At 39.5% G+C, this 15,780-nt stretch overlaps 2 protein-coding genes across 2 annotated transcripts; both read left to right on the top strand.

The window, feature by feature from the left end:
* Window positions 1–3,842: 3,842 nt before the first annotated feature.
* On the top strand, window positions 3,843–4,778 carry LOC123278077 (olfactory receptor 4D11-like). The gene has a single exon (XM_044750417.2). It carries the CDS (start codon window positions 3,843–3,845, stop codon window positions 4,776–4,778), a length of 936 nt encoding a protein of 311 aa, XP_044606352.1.
* An 8,160-nt stretch (window positions 4,779–12,938) lies between these two features.
* Window positions 12,939–13,874, top strand: LOC139040773 (olfactory receptor 4D9-like). Its single transcript, XM_070487770.1, has one exon. The coding sequence runs from the start codon at window positions 12,939–12,941 to the stop codon at window positions 13,872–13,874; it is 936 nt and encodes a 311-aa protein (XP_070343871.1).
* Window positions 13,875–15,780: the final 1,906 nt, after the last annotated feature.

The following is a 15,780-nucleotide window of genomic DNA, read 5'->3' as shown; positions in this document are numbered from 1 at the left end:
ACATTGTTTAAGATGTTGGAGAAGGAGATTGGAAATTTTAGGTAAGAAACATAACTCTACATGAGTGTGAATGACTATGGTCTCTGAGCGTCAATGAATAAGCATGAGAAGAGGAGTGAGAAAAGCTGAAATCTAGATGGAATCGTTAAGATTAATAAATACACTTTGACTAAAAATAATGCAATATATACCCAAGATGCTGCATTCCAGGGTGAACTATCAGTGGCAGACAGCGCAGCTAAGAAATATGATCAAAGAAGATATTGTGAAAGGAGAGTCATAGAAATGAGTTCAGTTTGGAAGTAGGGAGGAGGAAACTCTTTTTTCCTGGGATCCCTTGAATTGCACAAACGAGATTTTTCTCATGCTTATTTCATGTAGATGGATCTCCTCAAACTGAAATGCTAAATTTAAAACTAGAAAGAAAATAAAATATTTCAAAAAAAGTTGAAAGAATAGGACAATGAACACCTACATGCCTGTCCTTAGATTTATCAAGAACTAAAATTTTTTTTTTACAACAATGATTTTCTTTCCATGCCTACATATTTGCATCCTTTTATTTCCAGCCAAACCTCCCACTCATCAGCAACTGTTATATATTCAAGTGGTCCCCTAAAGCCAGGTCTCCCCTTCTCTCCACTCCCATGTGCCCCAAACATAAATGTCACCTCCTCCATGCAGCTTCCTCTGAGCCTCTTGGTGAGAAATCACCCTTTTCTCACACACAGCTCATCTGTCTTATGACGGTCCCCATCACACCCGTATCACTATTATATTTCAGTTGTTTCTCCACTGGTTTGGGATTATATTCATTTCTCTCAAATAACCTAGACCTCTGCCAATTTTTTATCAATATTTGTTAAATAATGAAATGGAGTAAAAATAGCAGAAAAATGGAGCAGAAGGTGGAGGATGTTGTCTGAATTACGAAAGGTAGTTTGTGAACATGGACCTATTCCTTTCTGACAAACAGGCCTGACTTGGAGTATGAGGTACTGTACCTTCTACCCTTCTGTGTAGACCATTGTCTATGGTTTACGTGGAGGTCCCTGTGGAGTGTTTTCATAACTAGGTAGGACCTCCTCAATATCTGTAGTAACTAGATTGAGTTGGTGTTTTCTGGTGATCATTTCCCCACTTTAGTCAGAATTGATAGCTCAGCTACTAATTAGTTCAACACACTCTATTTCCTGATAAGCCTCCTGGGTTAAGGTTACCCAGCATAATACAAATCACAACAGATAAGCAGCCATGTGTGCTGAGACTCTGCATATGTTAATTCACCTAATCCCTATAACTTCCCTGTGAGGTGGATATTACTATAATCCCCATTCCACAGATGAAGAAGTGGAGACTCCATGAGGTCTCTCACTCACCCAAATGACACAGTGACAAAGCCAGGACTTGAGCACAGATAACTCTCACTGCAGAGACCTGCACCAGATTTCTCTGGTCTGCTAAGATGATGTCAGATAAGAAACCAAACCAAGCAAGCACTTTCCTTGCTACCATACACTGAAACCACCCTCTGGGCCACTCTCACTGACAGTAAAAGAAAAATACCCCCTATTTTCCCCCAAAAAAGTATGTTTTGTTGAAGCTGTTTTAGAAAACATATTCTAGAAAATGTACAGCTCCTCTAAAAGATTGTCAGTACATTTAAAGGAGCTGTGTGCCTGTGACAGTTACTAACCTGGAGTTTTACTTTAAGGTAACACACACATAAGCACACTTATTGCTTAGGCAATGCTCTAAGTATTGATGCTTTTGCATAGATTAATTCATTTAATCCTCACAAAAATCACACAAGGAAGATGCTATTGTTTCCAAATACTGATGCGGAAGCTGAGGCCAAAGGGGTAAAGTAACTTCTCTTATACCATAACCAGTAAGTACCCAGCTGGGATTTGAACAGGCTGTGTGATGCCAGAGGCTGCCAGGTACCTGCCTGCATGCTCTGATTACTCTTGGTGGCTTGTTTAGTCTCCCATATTAAGTAGACTTTAAACAAAATTACATACAGAAGAAAGACAACTTGAACAGAAAGTGAGCTAGGTGAAAATAAATTTCTTCATTTGAACTGGAAAACCCACCCCAAAAGTGAAAGAAGTGACTTTCATCTTTCTTTTCTTTCTGATTATGGTAATAAAAAAGAGATAAACTGTAAAGAAAGAAATTAAGTCCCTTTCAAGGATTCACAAAAAATAAGAAAGGAATTCAAAAGCAAAATGATTAGATTGTAAGCACACACTTAACATTTTAGGAAACTGATAAACTGTTTTCAAAAGTGGTTGCATCATTGTACATTCCCACCAGAGTTACAATTCCTCTACATTTTTGTCAACTCTTCATATATCCATCTTCTTTATTTTAGCCATTTTAGTAGATGTGTACTGTTATCTCACTATGGCTTTCATTTACATTTCCCCAGTGATGAATGATGTTGAGCATGTTTTCATGTGCTTATCGGCCATCCCTATATCTTCTTGTTGAAGTGCCTGTTCAAAGCATTTGCCCCCTGTTTTTTAATTAGGTGGTTTGTTTTCCTATTGAATTTTAAGAGTTACAACCATCCCATTCTTAGGTACGTACCTAAGAGAAATGGGAACATATGTCCACACAAAGACCTATACACGAACATTCATAAAAGCTTTATGTGTAATAGCCAAAAACTAGAAACAATCCAAAGATTCATCAACAGGCAAACTGAAAAACAAAATGTGGCACATGCATACTATAAAAAGGAAAAAAATATTGGCGCATGCAAAAACATGGATGTATTTTGTAAGTGAAAGAAGCCAAACAAAAAGAGAGTACACATTGTAGGATTCCATTTATAGAAAGTTCTAGAAAACACAAACTAATACATAGCGACAGAGCACAGATCAATGGTTACCTGAAGAAGGAAGGGCAGAAGGGACATATTATAAATGGCCACAAAGACATTTTTGCATTGATAAATATATTAACTATCTTCAACACAGTGATGATTTCGTAGGTATACGCTTATGTCAAAATTTATCAAGGTGTACGCTTCAAACATATGATTCTATTTTATGTCAATGACAGCACAATAAAAAAATAGCATTTAGGAAATAAATTTGACCAGTGAACATAAGAGAAGCTCTGCGTTACCACTTTTATTTCATAGCTGAGGAGTTATTCAACTCCAGGGCTTTTGGTACCTAAAGTAGTTTAAAGTAAAGACAGAAACAAAGAAATCCATTTAAGGAAGATAAGAACAATAGAGAAGAATTTTACAGCTTTAAAATTTTCTAATTTTTCACAGCATTAAACTTGTGATTCAAAAAAAGGAGGAGTGCTTCTGTGAAATTCAGTTGAAGGACAACCATGTTGCAGATAGGAGTTCTTAAAGTATTTAAACGGAGCACCCAGTCTGGAAAAAAACCCATACTCGTGCGGATCCTCAAAGGACCCCCGTCGTACCTAATAGGCATTGTCTTATCCACACACCAAACTGCATCCATTTTTGTATCCCTTGTGCCAAAATACTCCATTTCTGAATATTTAACATTCACTTGTTTATCTTGGATACTTGGAACTTATATTCTGAGAACACTATTTTTATGCATTTTCTGAAATACTTATAAATTACAGAAGAAGACAATAACTAAATGCATGCTTGTGTAATGAGATGTCATGTAGGACATGTTAGCAATAACCTTGGAAAGGCTCTTCATGTACTGATAACACCTCACTAGTTTTCTGACCTAATACCTGACTCTGTAAACATGAATCTATTAAGGGAAAGTAAACACTTTCTGAAATAACACTTTTAATTTTTTCCAAGCAATACGAAGAAGAAGAAATATGATTCAATGGAGTTGGGAAATGGCACCAGGGTAAAAGAATTTATATTTCTAGGACTTACTCAGTCACAAGATCTGAGTTTGGTCTTATTTATTTTCTTGTGTTTTGTGTACATGACAACTCTGCTGGGAAACCTCCTCATCATGGTCACTGTGACCTGTGAGTCTCGCCTTCACACCCCCATGTACTTCCTGCTCCGCAATCTAGCCATCCTTGACATCTGCTTCTCCTCCATCACTGCTCCAAAGGTCCATGCAGACCTTCTGTCAAAGATAAAGACCATATCCTATACTACCTGCATGATGCAAATATTTTTCTTCCACCTGCTTGGTGGAGCGGATATTTTCTCTCTCTCTGTGATGGCATTTGATCGCTACGCAGCCATCTCCAAGCCCCTGCATTATGTCACCATCATGAGTAGGGGACGATGCACTGCCCTCATTTTGGCTTCCTGGGTGGGGGGCTTTGTCCACTCCATCATGCAAATTTCCCTGTTGCTGCCCCTCCCTTTCTGTGGACCCAATGTTCTTGACACTTTCTACTGCGATGTCCCCCAGATCCTCAAACTCGCCTGTACAGACACCTTTGCACTTGAGCTCCTGATGATTTCCAACAATGGCTTAGTGACTACCCTGTGGTTTATCTTCCTGCTTGTGTCCTACACAGTCATCCTAATGATGCTGAGGTCTCAGGCAGGGGAGGGCAGGAGGAAAGCCATCTCCACCTGCACCGCACACATCACGGTGGTGACCCTGCACTTTGTGCCCTGCATCTATGTCTACGCCCGGCCCTTCACTGCCCTCCCCACAGATAAAGCCATCTCTGTCACCTTCACTGTCATCTCCCCTCTGATGAACCCCTTGATCTACACTCTGAGGAACCAAGAAATGAAGTCAGCCATGAAGAGACTGAAGAGAAGACTCATGCCTTCTGTGGTGGAATAGAGTAAGAGTTTCCAACCTCTTCATCACCAAGGACTAAATACATTATTTTTCCCACAAGTTCTATTTACATACTCAAATATGTTGTCAATAAACTAATATACATTTACTAGGTAACAATTTATTTTCCTAGTAAAGTTAATAGGTTGCTGGTAACCCAAGCTTCTGGTAAGCATGAAGGAACTAGTGTTATACGTTTGAGCTCATTGATGTATTTCCATTCGAAGATCAAAGTAACAATGTGTCAATCAGGACAACTATATGGCAAGTGAAGAGAATGATTGAATCCATCTCCTTTTCAAGAGGTAGGTAAACAGAAGCCTAGAGTTAGAGTGATTTGCTCAAGATCCCACATCCACTTAATTACAGAGATAAGTCTTCAGATACCCGATTGATTGCTCTTAAACTATGTGGATGTAATTTATTACATTACTGGACCTGTCTATGCCAAACTGTGATCCTGTTCTAGAAAGATTTCATGATCAGTGCATCTGAAGCACACATATATGGGGACATATGGCCCATCACAGATTAAGACATTTTTTCTGCTTAGTTGAACTCTACATGGGCTTGTGACCTCTTGAGAACCTCAAAGGCGCACAATGGTTGTCCTCCTGGATTCCTATCAGGAATGAAGAAGGCTTGAAAGATTTCCAATAATGGCCTACAGGGATTTATCTCATGCAGAACTACATGTACCAGATTCACATTCTTGTGGTAGGTTTAGACAAAGGCAGAACCTCAGAGATCCTACACAAAGAGCAAGCCATTCTCATTATTCCAAAACTGATCTTCTAGTCCAGCCTTACCAGGGCCAATCTCAGATTGGCTTCTCCATTGAGAATTTACACTCTTCCCACTTCTCACTGCCCAAGAGAGAAAGGAAGGATTAAAGAAGATAAAACCCTAAACAGTCTGTTTTTCAATCTATTGGTGTTTGTGAAGAAGTATAGGCTAGTGTTTTTGTCTGGGAAATCATGGTAAAAGTAAACCATTATAGCTGAATGCTCTAACCTCAGAGTCATATAGCCTTGGGTCCAAATCCTATCTCTGCCATCCCCCAGTTGCCTAATCTTGAGCAGGTTATTTTATGTCTTCAGAAGTCATAGGTCACCTATAAAAAGGTACTTATTTACATGTCATGGAGTTGTTGTCAGGGTTAAAATGAGATGGTATATGTGAAACATACAATGCCTGGCAGGTAGTATATGCTCAGTGAAAGGCTAATGTCATTATTAATATCATCCAAATGGCTGTGCATTACGCACATTCTGACCCAACCCTAACCCTAATCCCCATCGACCTGTTACACTCTTCTCCTACAGGACCCATACTCCTCATTATTGGGAAAAAACTGATGGGGTAGAAAACATGGGAATGTACGTTGAATTCAAAGCATCTTTCATCTTAAAATTTCCAGCTTTTGGTCATTAAAATATGACAATAGCTTTGCTTATTATTGTTACAACTTAAAGAGTCATCCAGAAACTGTTGAGATAAAGCATAGAAGAGTTTCATATTAAAAGAAGGTAATGGGTCAAATATAAACCCTTGGCTTCTAGAGTAGAGATAAGGGATCAGAACAAGATGTCAGAGCACCCAGGACAGAGAAGGGCCCAAGTAGAGTTAGCCAAAGTATATTGAGCGTTGAGGACAAAATTTACTTATGTCCCACTTTGGATCTGGAATGGCACCATAAGCATTCATTGCCAAACTGGTTCAATTCATTGCAATTGCTTGTCACCTGGTCTATCAATACTAAATTTTTACAATATTAACCTGCTTCCCCTAAAATGAAAATTCTAAGAATAATTCACATTTGTCGAGTCACCGTTCACAAGGTCCTGCTTCCTTTGCTCAGGCAGCACTGGTCGCGAGTCTCTAAGCTTTCCTATATGAAATTGCCTATGAAAAATGCATACCACAAACTACTTTATAGTCTATTTCACGCCAACGTGTCCTTTTCTCTCCTTCCTATGTCTCGTGACTTACTCAAATCAGATTTTTATCACTATGTCAGAATTGGATGGCACCAAAGATCTATGGGGTCTGAATCACTAACTGTATCTCAGAAGCATAACCCCAAGAGACCAAGAACCAAAGAACCCTTGCCATATCACTGTCCCTGAGACTTCCTCAAGCCACGTTTAAACACACAACACAATCTGATTCAATAATCCAGGGGAAGGGGAAAGAATTACATCTGATTACAAAAACATCTATCATTGATCTGGATGGTGTAAAATCTAAAGGTGGGCTGCATTTTTTCCAACTAAATCAGCCTTTATTATTTTTAAGCTCTGCTGCTAAGACCCATGCAAAAGTCGACTGGCTGCTCTGGACACACACATAGCTTTCAAAATACCCTTTCTTACATTGCTCCCTGAATCAAATATTTCAATGATCAACATCTCTGGGTACCTGTGAACACAATAACATAAAATAATTCTGAAGTAATTAACCTGATGAATATCAACAGCTGTCACTAGGCTACCTTCCTAGATTCTAAGGGAGCTGTGGGTCTTAGAGATGTAGATTAATATGATTGTGTGGTATAAATGAACACATTGCATTCAACGAAATTGGACATATAAATCCACATCAATCAATCTCTGACAGCTGCCCTGACAGTAGCCACAAAGATTTGATTTTTCCATTACTACTCTTTTAATTAAGCTTTACATCTCAGTCAATTAAAGCAAAGCAATTTTGGTTAGAAGGAAGACAGCACAGCCCCTGGTGTAGTTTAAAATGCTTTCTTCTTGAACCAAGAGGGATGATGCACTGTCTAGAGAAACATATGTGTACTGAAAGTGCACTGGTGCCTCTGCATGTACATGTGAGATGGAACATGGAGATGAGGGAGAGAGAGGAGGAGGGCTTGATGACATTTTAATGACTCCCACAGGAACTCCATTGAATTGGTCACTCAGTTTCCACATCCATATGCAACTATATTCCCTTTATTGATTACTTTAATAGGCTTGTGGCTGACAGACTAATAGACGTAGTTGAGTCATGGTAAGGCAAAGTGGAATTGTTGAATGATATGATTCCCTGAGGTTGCCATTTCCCATATGAAGGAAGAAGATAAAAAAAAATCACTAGCCTTGAGCTAGGCTTTCCATTAAACAATGAATTTCCCCAGAACCTACATCTTATAAGATGCAGTTGGAGCATTATAAGAGGATCAATTTCCCACTTGAAGACTGATGTCAGTTAGTGTTGGTGTGTGTGAACTTCTAAAACTGATAAGCTGTTAGGGCTTATTTGTCAAAAATGCTGCCATTGTGTGGAATGTTCCTTTTGAAACCAAAACTCTTAATGAAGAAAAGAAAAAGGTTAGTTTTTCATGACTAGGAAATTGGGAGGTGTGGCTTGAAAAATATTAGAAGGTCAGTTGACTCAAGGGGATGGGATGTATTCTACTTGGCATGATGTTGAGGTTGAAAATTATTTGAAGGCAATTGAGAAGGTGTTCATATCCCAAGCTCTCAGGAGGGTGATTGCCTTGAAAAACAGCACTCTAAAAGCCTTCCTAAATTCATTATATGCTTCCTAGCCAGCTTTGCTTCTTGTCTGGAAGTAGAAGTTTGGGGCTTTAAGCAAGGTCTTTGAATGGCTAGCTTATCTGTGTCCTCATGTGCAACTGAATATGAATAATGTTCCTAAAATTTTTAGAGATTCATTCAAGAGTAGAGGCTTTTCAATGTTAGGAAAGAGAAAAAGGAGCAGCATTTCCTCAGTGGGAAGCTGGAGTATAGGGATAACATTCAGTTTGCAGGTTCTTACGAGATGCTTGATAAGCTTCTTTCCAAAGGATGGTCCTCTTTGGTGTGATTTTTAAGAAATCCTGTGATCCTTATTTTGACCTTGCAACACATAAAATTATATTTCTCTATCCATTTGCCCCCTTCCTCCTCTTATATGCATGAGTTTCACTACAATGTGCATAATCCTATACTTTCAAAGTATCCTTCCCACTCTTTACAAAAAGACAGCATCCATAGGAACAGACCAGATCCATTGCTTTTGAGAGTTCATGTTTGAGGAGATGCTACTCAGAACTCATTTCCCCTGCCACTGAAGCACTATGAAGCTGATCCAGGCAGTTGGTTGAGGTACCCACAATGACTATAAAATTTGCTTTCTTCAAACTCTGCTTTTTTTTTTCAGAGTCACTTCTGACATCATCTCATACTATGGCAGTCTCAGTCACAGCTCTCACTCACCACCTGCAGGCTCCTTACACCCACAGACTAACTTGTTTTGAAAAAGATTTTTCTGAGCCTTTTTCTTTGTACCATTTTCTGGGAAGGGCTGATCAACACTGGGAAGAACTATAGTTGCAGTAGTTAAGAGCATAAGTCTTTGGAATGAGACAAATCTAGGATTGAGACCTGGCTTTACCAGCTGGGAGACCTTGAGCAAGTTACTTAATCTTTCTGTGTCTCAGTTTCTCATCTATAAAATCAAGACAATAATATCAATTTCACATGGATATTATAGGTTTTGGAGAGATAAAATGAAGCAGTCAGTACAAGAATCACTCCACAAAAGTTTTCTAAAAACAAACTTCAGCAAAGCAGACCTCCATTATTTTGCCAACATTTACATAATGTTGAGACCTTGAAAGTAGCATGGACCCCCCTGGGGCCTGATATCAAGATGATTGGATTTGTAAATGAGGATTATAATCTATTTTCTTTCCATAAAGGATTGTAATATAAATAACTATATCTAAACTGCATACACAAATTTATTTATGTTTCTAAGGAGGTGTATGATACAATACTCTGATTTTTTGAACGCGTCTTAGCTCAAATTCATAAGTGAAAAAGAAAAAAGTCCCTAGAGGAGAGAGAGTATTTGTCACTTACCTCAAGTGTTGAGAAGAGGGCTTTGAACGACACAATCAATAGCAAGATGAACCAGTCCCAGACAACCCCACAGATGAACCTGGCATGTATAAGGAAAGAAGCACTCACCTGGAGCTGATGAGACTGGCAAAATCAGATTCCTCAGCTGCTTTCAGTTTCCTAAACAGACATACAATCTCATCTATTCCTTAGAAGCACCTTGTGTATGAGGTAGGTCTCATTATTTTCGTGTGGTAGATAAATTATAGCGGTGCAGGCTGAGAATTGACTCTAAGCCATTCCCTGTGAAACTCCCATGTATTTCTCATGAGTTTGGTACAATTATGGAGTGATTTGCCCAAGGCCACACCAACTAGGAAGGTGGTAAAATCCAAATTGCCTGACTGTTCCAGAGGATCCACACATGTGTATCCAAAATGCAAGTGTGGGATATGATACTGTTCAGCACACCTCCTGGATGGAGTTTACAAACATCGTATGCCCAAATGGGGCTATTTTCATATACATCCTCATGATTTTGGACCTCCTCCCTTTTCTTTCTGCCGACTCCACCACCTGCAACACTCTTATTGTCTTAACTGTAAACCTCCTGATGAAAAGATCTATGTTTGAGTCGCCTTTCACTCAAAAAGACCATCTCAATGTCATTATGATGGTTAATTTCTGTCAACTTGACAGGCGACATGGCGCCCAGATTAAACATTATTTCTGGGTGTGTCTCTGAGAGTGTTTCCAGATGAGATTAGCAGTTGAATAGATGGACTCCGTAAAGCAGACTAATTGCCTTCTCAATTAAGGTACACATCATCCAATTCACTGAGGGTCTGAGTAGAACAAAAGGTGGAGGAAGGAGAAATGTGCCCCATTTTCCCTGCCTCACAGCGTGAGCTGGGACATCTCATCTCATTGTCTCCTTCCCTCGGACTGCGATTTACACATTGCCTTCCCTACTTCTCAGGTCATCAAACTAGCACTGAATTATACCATCAGCCTTCCGGGGTCTCCAACTTGCAGACAGCAGATCTTGGGACTTCTCAGCTTCCATAATCACGTGAGCCAACTCTTCATTATAATTTTACCTTGTATATCTATATATGTCCTATTTATTCTGTTGCTCTGCTGAACCCTCATACGGTCACAGAAATATCTAGAAGAAGGAAGCAAAGAAGGAAAGAGAAACAGGGGAGGAAAAGAAAGGAGGAAAGGAGAGCACAAGTGACAACGTAATCTATGAGGCTTGTTGCAGTGGTTTCCTCAGCAGAAGATTTGAAAACCATTGACTTATCAGTCCAATATCCAAAAGGAAGATTCTAGAGTGGACTGCTGTCATTCATTAAAATCTGTTTCCACACTCTAGATTAACTGAACAGTGCTTTAGGGGTGATTTCTCCACCTTCTAGCCATGGTAAGTATAGTGTAGGGAATTCTTACATCTGAGATGCTAGAGACCTGAAATTTCCCACAATCGTTATTCTGAACATGTGTTCGTATCACTCTGTGCCATTGACATAAACACCAAAGACGAGGAGACTGAGATGAATCCGAACTGATGACCATGGAATCCGAAAGGAGGCTCTTATCTTATTCTTCCAGGTCAGCAAAAATGAGAGTGCTGCTTGGGGAAACATGGTCTTTTAAGGATTTTTTTCTGAGGTTTAAAGAACAAAGTAAAGAAAACATAGAGAAACAAAAATCAGAATCTGAGAAGGCACTACATGTGGACAGAAGGGCAACCTGCCTAACACAAGAATTCGGGAGGACCTAAAGTCTGTGGGTGAGAAAAAGATAAAAAGGTAACTCAAGTTGTAGCTGGTAAAGGCTGTAACTATATAACTATAAAAGTAACCGTTATGAAGTGGGTCGTCAATTAAACCTCACTTGGATGAAAGTCATTCTTTAGACATGAGATTAAAATGTTATAATCACCATGTTCATTATTTTTAACTTTCTGCTGAAGGATAATATACAAACATACAGAAAAATGCACATTAGTGTACAGCTCAATGAATTTTCACACAAGCAATAAATTTTTGTAACAAGCACCTAGATTAAGAAACAGAACATTCTCAGTAGTTCAAAATCCTCCCTCATATTTCCTTTAGTTTGGTATACTTTTTGTTCTTTATGTGAACAAAATAAGTGGGTGCACACTCTGTTGTGCCTGGCTTAGACTCTACATTGTGCTTATGAGACATTTGTGTTGTTTCATGTACCATACATTGATCATTCCCATGGCTCTATGGTATTGTATGAATTTAACAATTTATTTATCTTTTCTACTGTTGATGGGCATTTGCGTCATTTCCAGTTTGAGGCAATTACAAACAGTGCTTCTATGAATATTCTAGGATACATCTTGGTGGAGATGACATATGCACATATGTACATACTTCCTAGGAGTGAAATAGATTATTCTGAGGACGGAGATGTATCCTCAGAAAAATCAATACGTACAACTGAATGAACTATATATATGTATCCATTCTAAGATAGGTGATTAGATAGATATACATAGATATAGGTATAGATATGGATATGGATATAGATAATGGCGTTAGCAGATATAATCAGACAGCAAAGTGATTCTCCCGATTTGCACACCCACCAGCAGGCTATGAGAGGTTCCAGTTGTTCCACGTCTTCACCATCACAAGATATTTTTCATCTTTTTCAGTTTAGCCATTTTGGTATGTAGGTAGTAGTTCCTTGCTGTAATTTCAATTTACATTTCCCTGATAATTCATGAAGTTGAATTGGAATTTGAATATCCTCCTTGGTAAAGTTTTGGTTAGTGTCTTTGCTGTTTTCTCTTTCAACATCTATCGTTCTTTACTGATTTGTAAAATTCTTTACATATTTTGGACCTGAAGCTTTTCTTAGTATACGTATTGTAAATATCCTCCCATTTGCAGGTTGTCTGTTAATTCGCATAATGGTGTCTTTTGTGAAGAAACATTCTTCATATCAAATTCATGCTTATTTTTTAATAACTGTCATATTTTGTATTAAAAGTACAATTGAATAGGTTCACGGATCTGTCACCTGTGTTTCAGTGGCCACAGTGATAGAACCTACCTGTTTGGATGACTGAGTCAAAAACCTGGGTCCTCTTCCACTGGTGGCACAGAATTGCAGGCACGGCCACATACATAAAAGATGAACTTCCTCCCCAGGAAAGCATCAGACGCAAGTGACAGAAAGACAACAGTAGATTTCATAAAACTTTCTTTAACTGCACTTTTATTTCTTCCAGAGATATACTTCAAAAAGGATCTGGGACCCAATGGAGCAGGGAAATTATACCACAGTGAAAGAATTTATTTTCCTGGGAATTACCCAGTCTCGAGAGCTGAGCTGGGTCTCATTTGTCTTCTTGTTTTTCGTGTACATGACAACTCTGATGGGAAACCTCCTCATCATGGTTACAGTTACCTGCGAAGCTCACCTTCACACTCCCATGTACTTCCTGCTCCGCAATCTATCTGTTCTTGACATCTGCTTTTTCTCCATCACAGCGCCTAAGGTCCTAGCTGATCTTCTGTCAGAGAGAAAAACCATCTCCTTCAGTGGCTGTGTCACTCAAATGTTCTTCTTCCACCTTCTGGGAGGTGCGGATGTTTTTTCTCTCTCTGTGATGGCATTTGATCGCTACATAGCCATCTCAAAACCCCTCCATTATATGACCATCATGAATAGGGGACGATGCGCTAGCCCGGTTGTGGCCTCCTGGGTGGGGGGCTTTGTCCACTCCATTGTGCAAATTTCCCTCTTGCTGCCCCTCCCCTTCTGTGGACCCAATGTTCTTGCCACTTTCTACTGTGATGTCCCCCAGGTGCTCAAACTCGCCTGCACTGACACCTTCACTCTGGAGCTCCTGATGATCTCTAATAATGGATTGGTCAGTTGGTTTATATTCTTCTTTCTCCTCATATCCTACACAGTCATCCTGAGGATGCTGAGATCTCATACCGGAGAGGGCAGGAGGAAAGCCATCTCCACCTGCACCTCACGCATCACTGTGGTGACCCTGCACTTTGTGCCCTGCATCTATGTCTATGCCCGGCCCTTCACTGCCCTCCCCACAGATACTGCCATTTCTGTCACCTTCACTGTCATCTCTCCTTTGCTCAATCCTATGATCTACACCCTGAGAAATCAGGAAATGAAGTCAGCCATGAGGAAACTAAAGAAACGACTATGGCATTCAGAAAAGATTTAAATTCTATGAGGATGTGCTAACACTGAAATTTAAAGATAGATATTAAATTTCACTTCCTCAAAATGTCCAGAGATCACCTTAATGCCAAGAAGAAAGGGGCATCTATGGATACCATGGGGTCCTAAAAGAGGCTGGTCCTATAGTACGTACTGGGGACCCATGGGTGATACCGCTTTAAGGTGAGACCCATTATGTCTTCCACTACTCGCTTTCAATTATTCATTCCACATATATTTACAGAGTACATATTATGTGCTTGGCAGAGGTGGGATTCAGACTGCTGCAGAAAGATTAAAGATAGTCACTGTCCTACAGGCACACTCCAAGATGCTATAAGAGGATATGGACAAAGTGCAGTGGAAATATTGTAGGCACTTTACTTGAGAGCTTCAAAGGACATTCGACAGTGAGGAGACCTTTTCAAGGGGAAAAAGATAGAAAGGGACAGTCTAGGCAAAGAAGTCAGTATTTGTGGAGGGAAAGACTGATGTAAGAGTGTGCCACGTTCATGCAACAGTGAGCTCGTTTTAGCCACGAAGTAGTACACTCCTGGAGTCAATACCAGTATTTGACGTTTGGAAGGAAAAACTCCATCTGTGGTCTCCTGAGCAATGCAAATCTGTAATTTCTACTAGGGACAGAGGATCCCCAAATCACTCCAAGGCCATGGTTTCCTCCTGGCAGAAGGAGGTAATGCTGTAATTGGGAGTATTCAGGAAAAATTAACACTGATGAGTAGAGGCTTTGGACAGCTCACCTGGATTCATGAAAGGCTTAAGCAAACACAGATGCTAAGCACTCCCATGGGAAGCAACTGAATCCCCATTAGAGAGCAGAATTATCCCAATCACAGACTGGATAGGCCCAAATGTCTCATTGTTTCTGTTTTTTTGTTTCTTGGGAGTTTTTTTTCCAGGTTTGTTGAGATATAATTGACATGTAACATCATGTAAGTTTAAGGTGTAAATCATGTTGATATGATAAACTTATATATTACTATATTATTACCCCCATAGCATTAGCTACCACCTTCATCACATCACATCACATGATTAACATTTCTCTTTTGTGGTCCTCATGGTTTCTTCACACAGAGACCTCACAACTTCCTTACACTTCCCATTCAATCCATTAGAAGGTAAAGACAGGATAATAGAAAGCATGAGGCTTTAATCAGTGAATCTGAGAATTTGCTAGTCTCTATGAAATGAATGGAATGAGAATGGTGCTAGGAGAAGATTAATCTAAAAATCCATTTGGTATTTTGCTGGGATCTATTGACTTTACTGTACAATATCTCCCATTATGATAAAGCTCAAGCCATAAAAGCTGTCACTCAGGTATTAATCAGACACCTAAACACCATGACAGAAAAGTTCAAAACAGAAGTAGTTAACCACAGTAAAAGTTTAATTCTCATGTCACAGGCCAATGCTGGTCTACAGTAAGAGTTGTGTCACACATTCATTTAGAGAAACAGGCTTCCGTTTCTTCCATCTTTGGCTCCACTTCTCTCCAGAGCCTCACAATGCTTTCCATTCATCCACAAAAAAAGGAAAAAGAGAGAGGATTAAGAATTATGAGGTAAAGAGAGGGATGGTTATGGGCCAGTCATGAAAGTAATGTGTATCACTTTTGACCACATCCACTGGCCAGCTCATAGTCCTATGGCCTCAACTGACTGCAAGGGAGTTTGGAGAATGTGATCCTGCTCTGTCCCCAGTAAAAAGAGGAGAACATGAAAACTGATGAACTCCAGCGATTTCTTCCATACATATAACACATTATTAAGAAATCACAATTGATTTAGATGAGAAGGACTAAGACTTTATCTCTAAAAGGATTCTCTTAATACCTAGAAATATTTGCTGGAAGTGCTACTGGACCATTTGGATTCACAGAGAAC

Source organism: Equus asinus, chromosome 17 (genome assembly GCF_041296235.1).
Source record: "Equus asinus isolate D_3611 breed Donkey chromosome 17, EquAss-T2T_v2, whole genome shotgun sequence".
In the NCBI taxonomy this organism is placed as follows: Eukaryota; Metazoa; Chordata; class Mammalia; order Perissodactyla; family Equidae; genus Equus; species Equus asinus.
The sequence above is the reverse complement of the archived record's forward strand: the minus strand, read 5'-3'. Positions and strand labels throughout refer to the sequence as shown.

Bases quoted from the DNA above. Each gene is read 5' to 3' on its own strand.
- LOC139040773 (XM_070487770.1), top strand. From the start codon at position 12,939: ATGGAGCAGGGAAATTATACCACAGTGAAAGAATTTATTTTCCTGGGA.
- LOC123278077 (XM_044750417.2), top strand. From the start codon at position 3,843: ATGGAGTTGGGAAATGGCACCAGGGTAAAAGAATTTATATTTCTAGGA.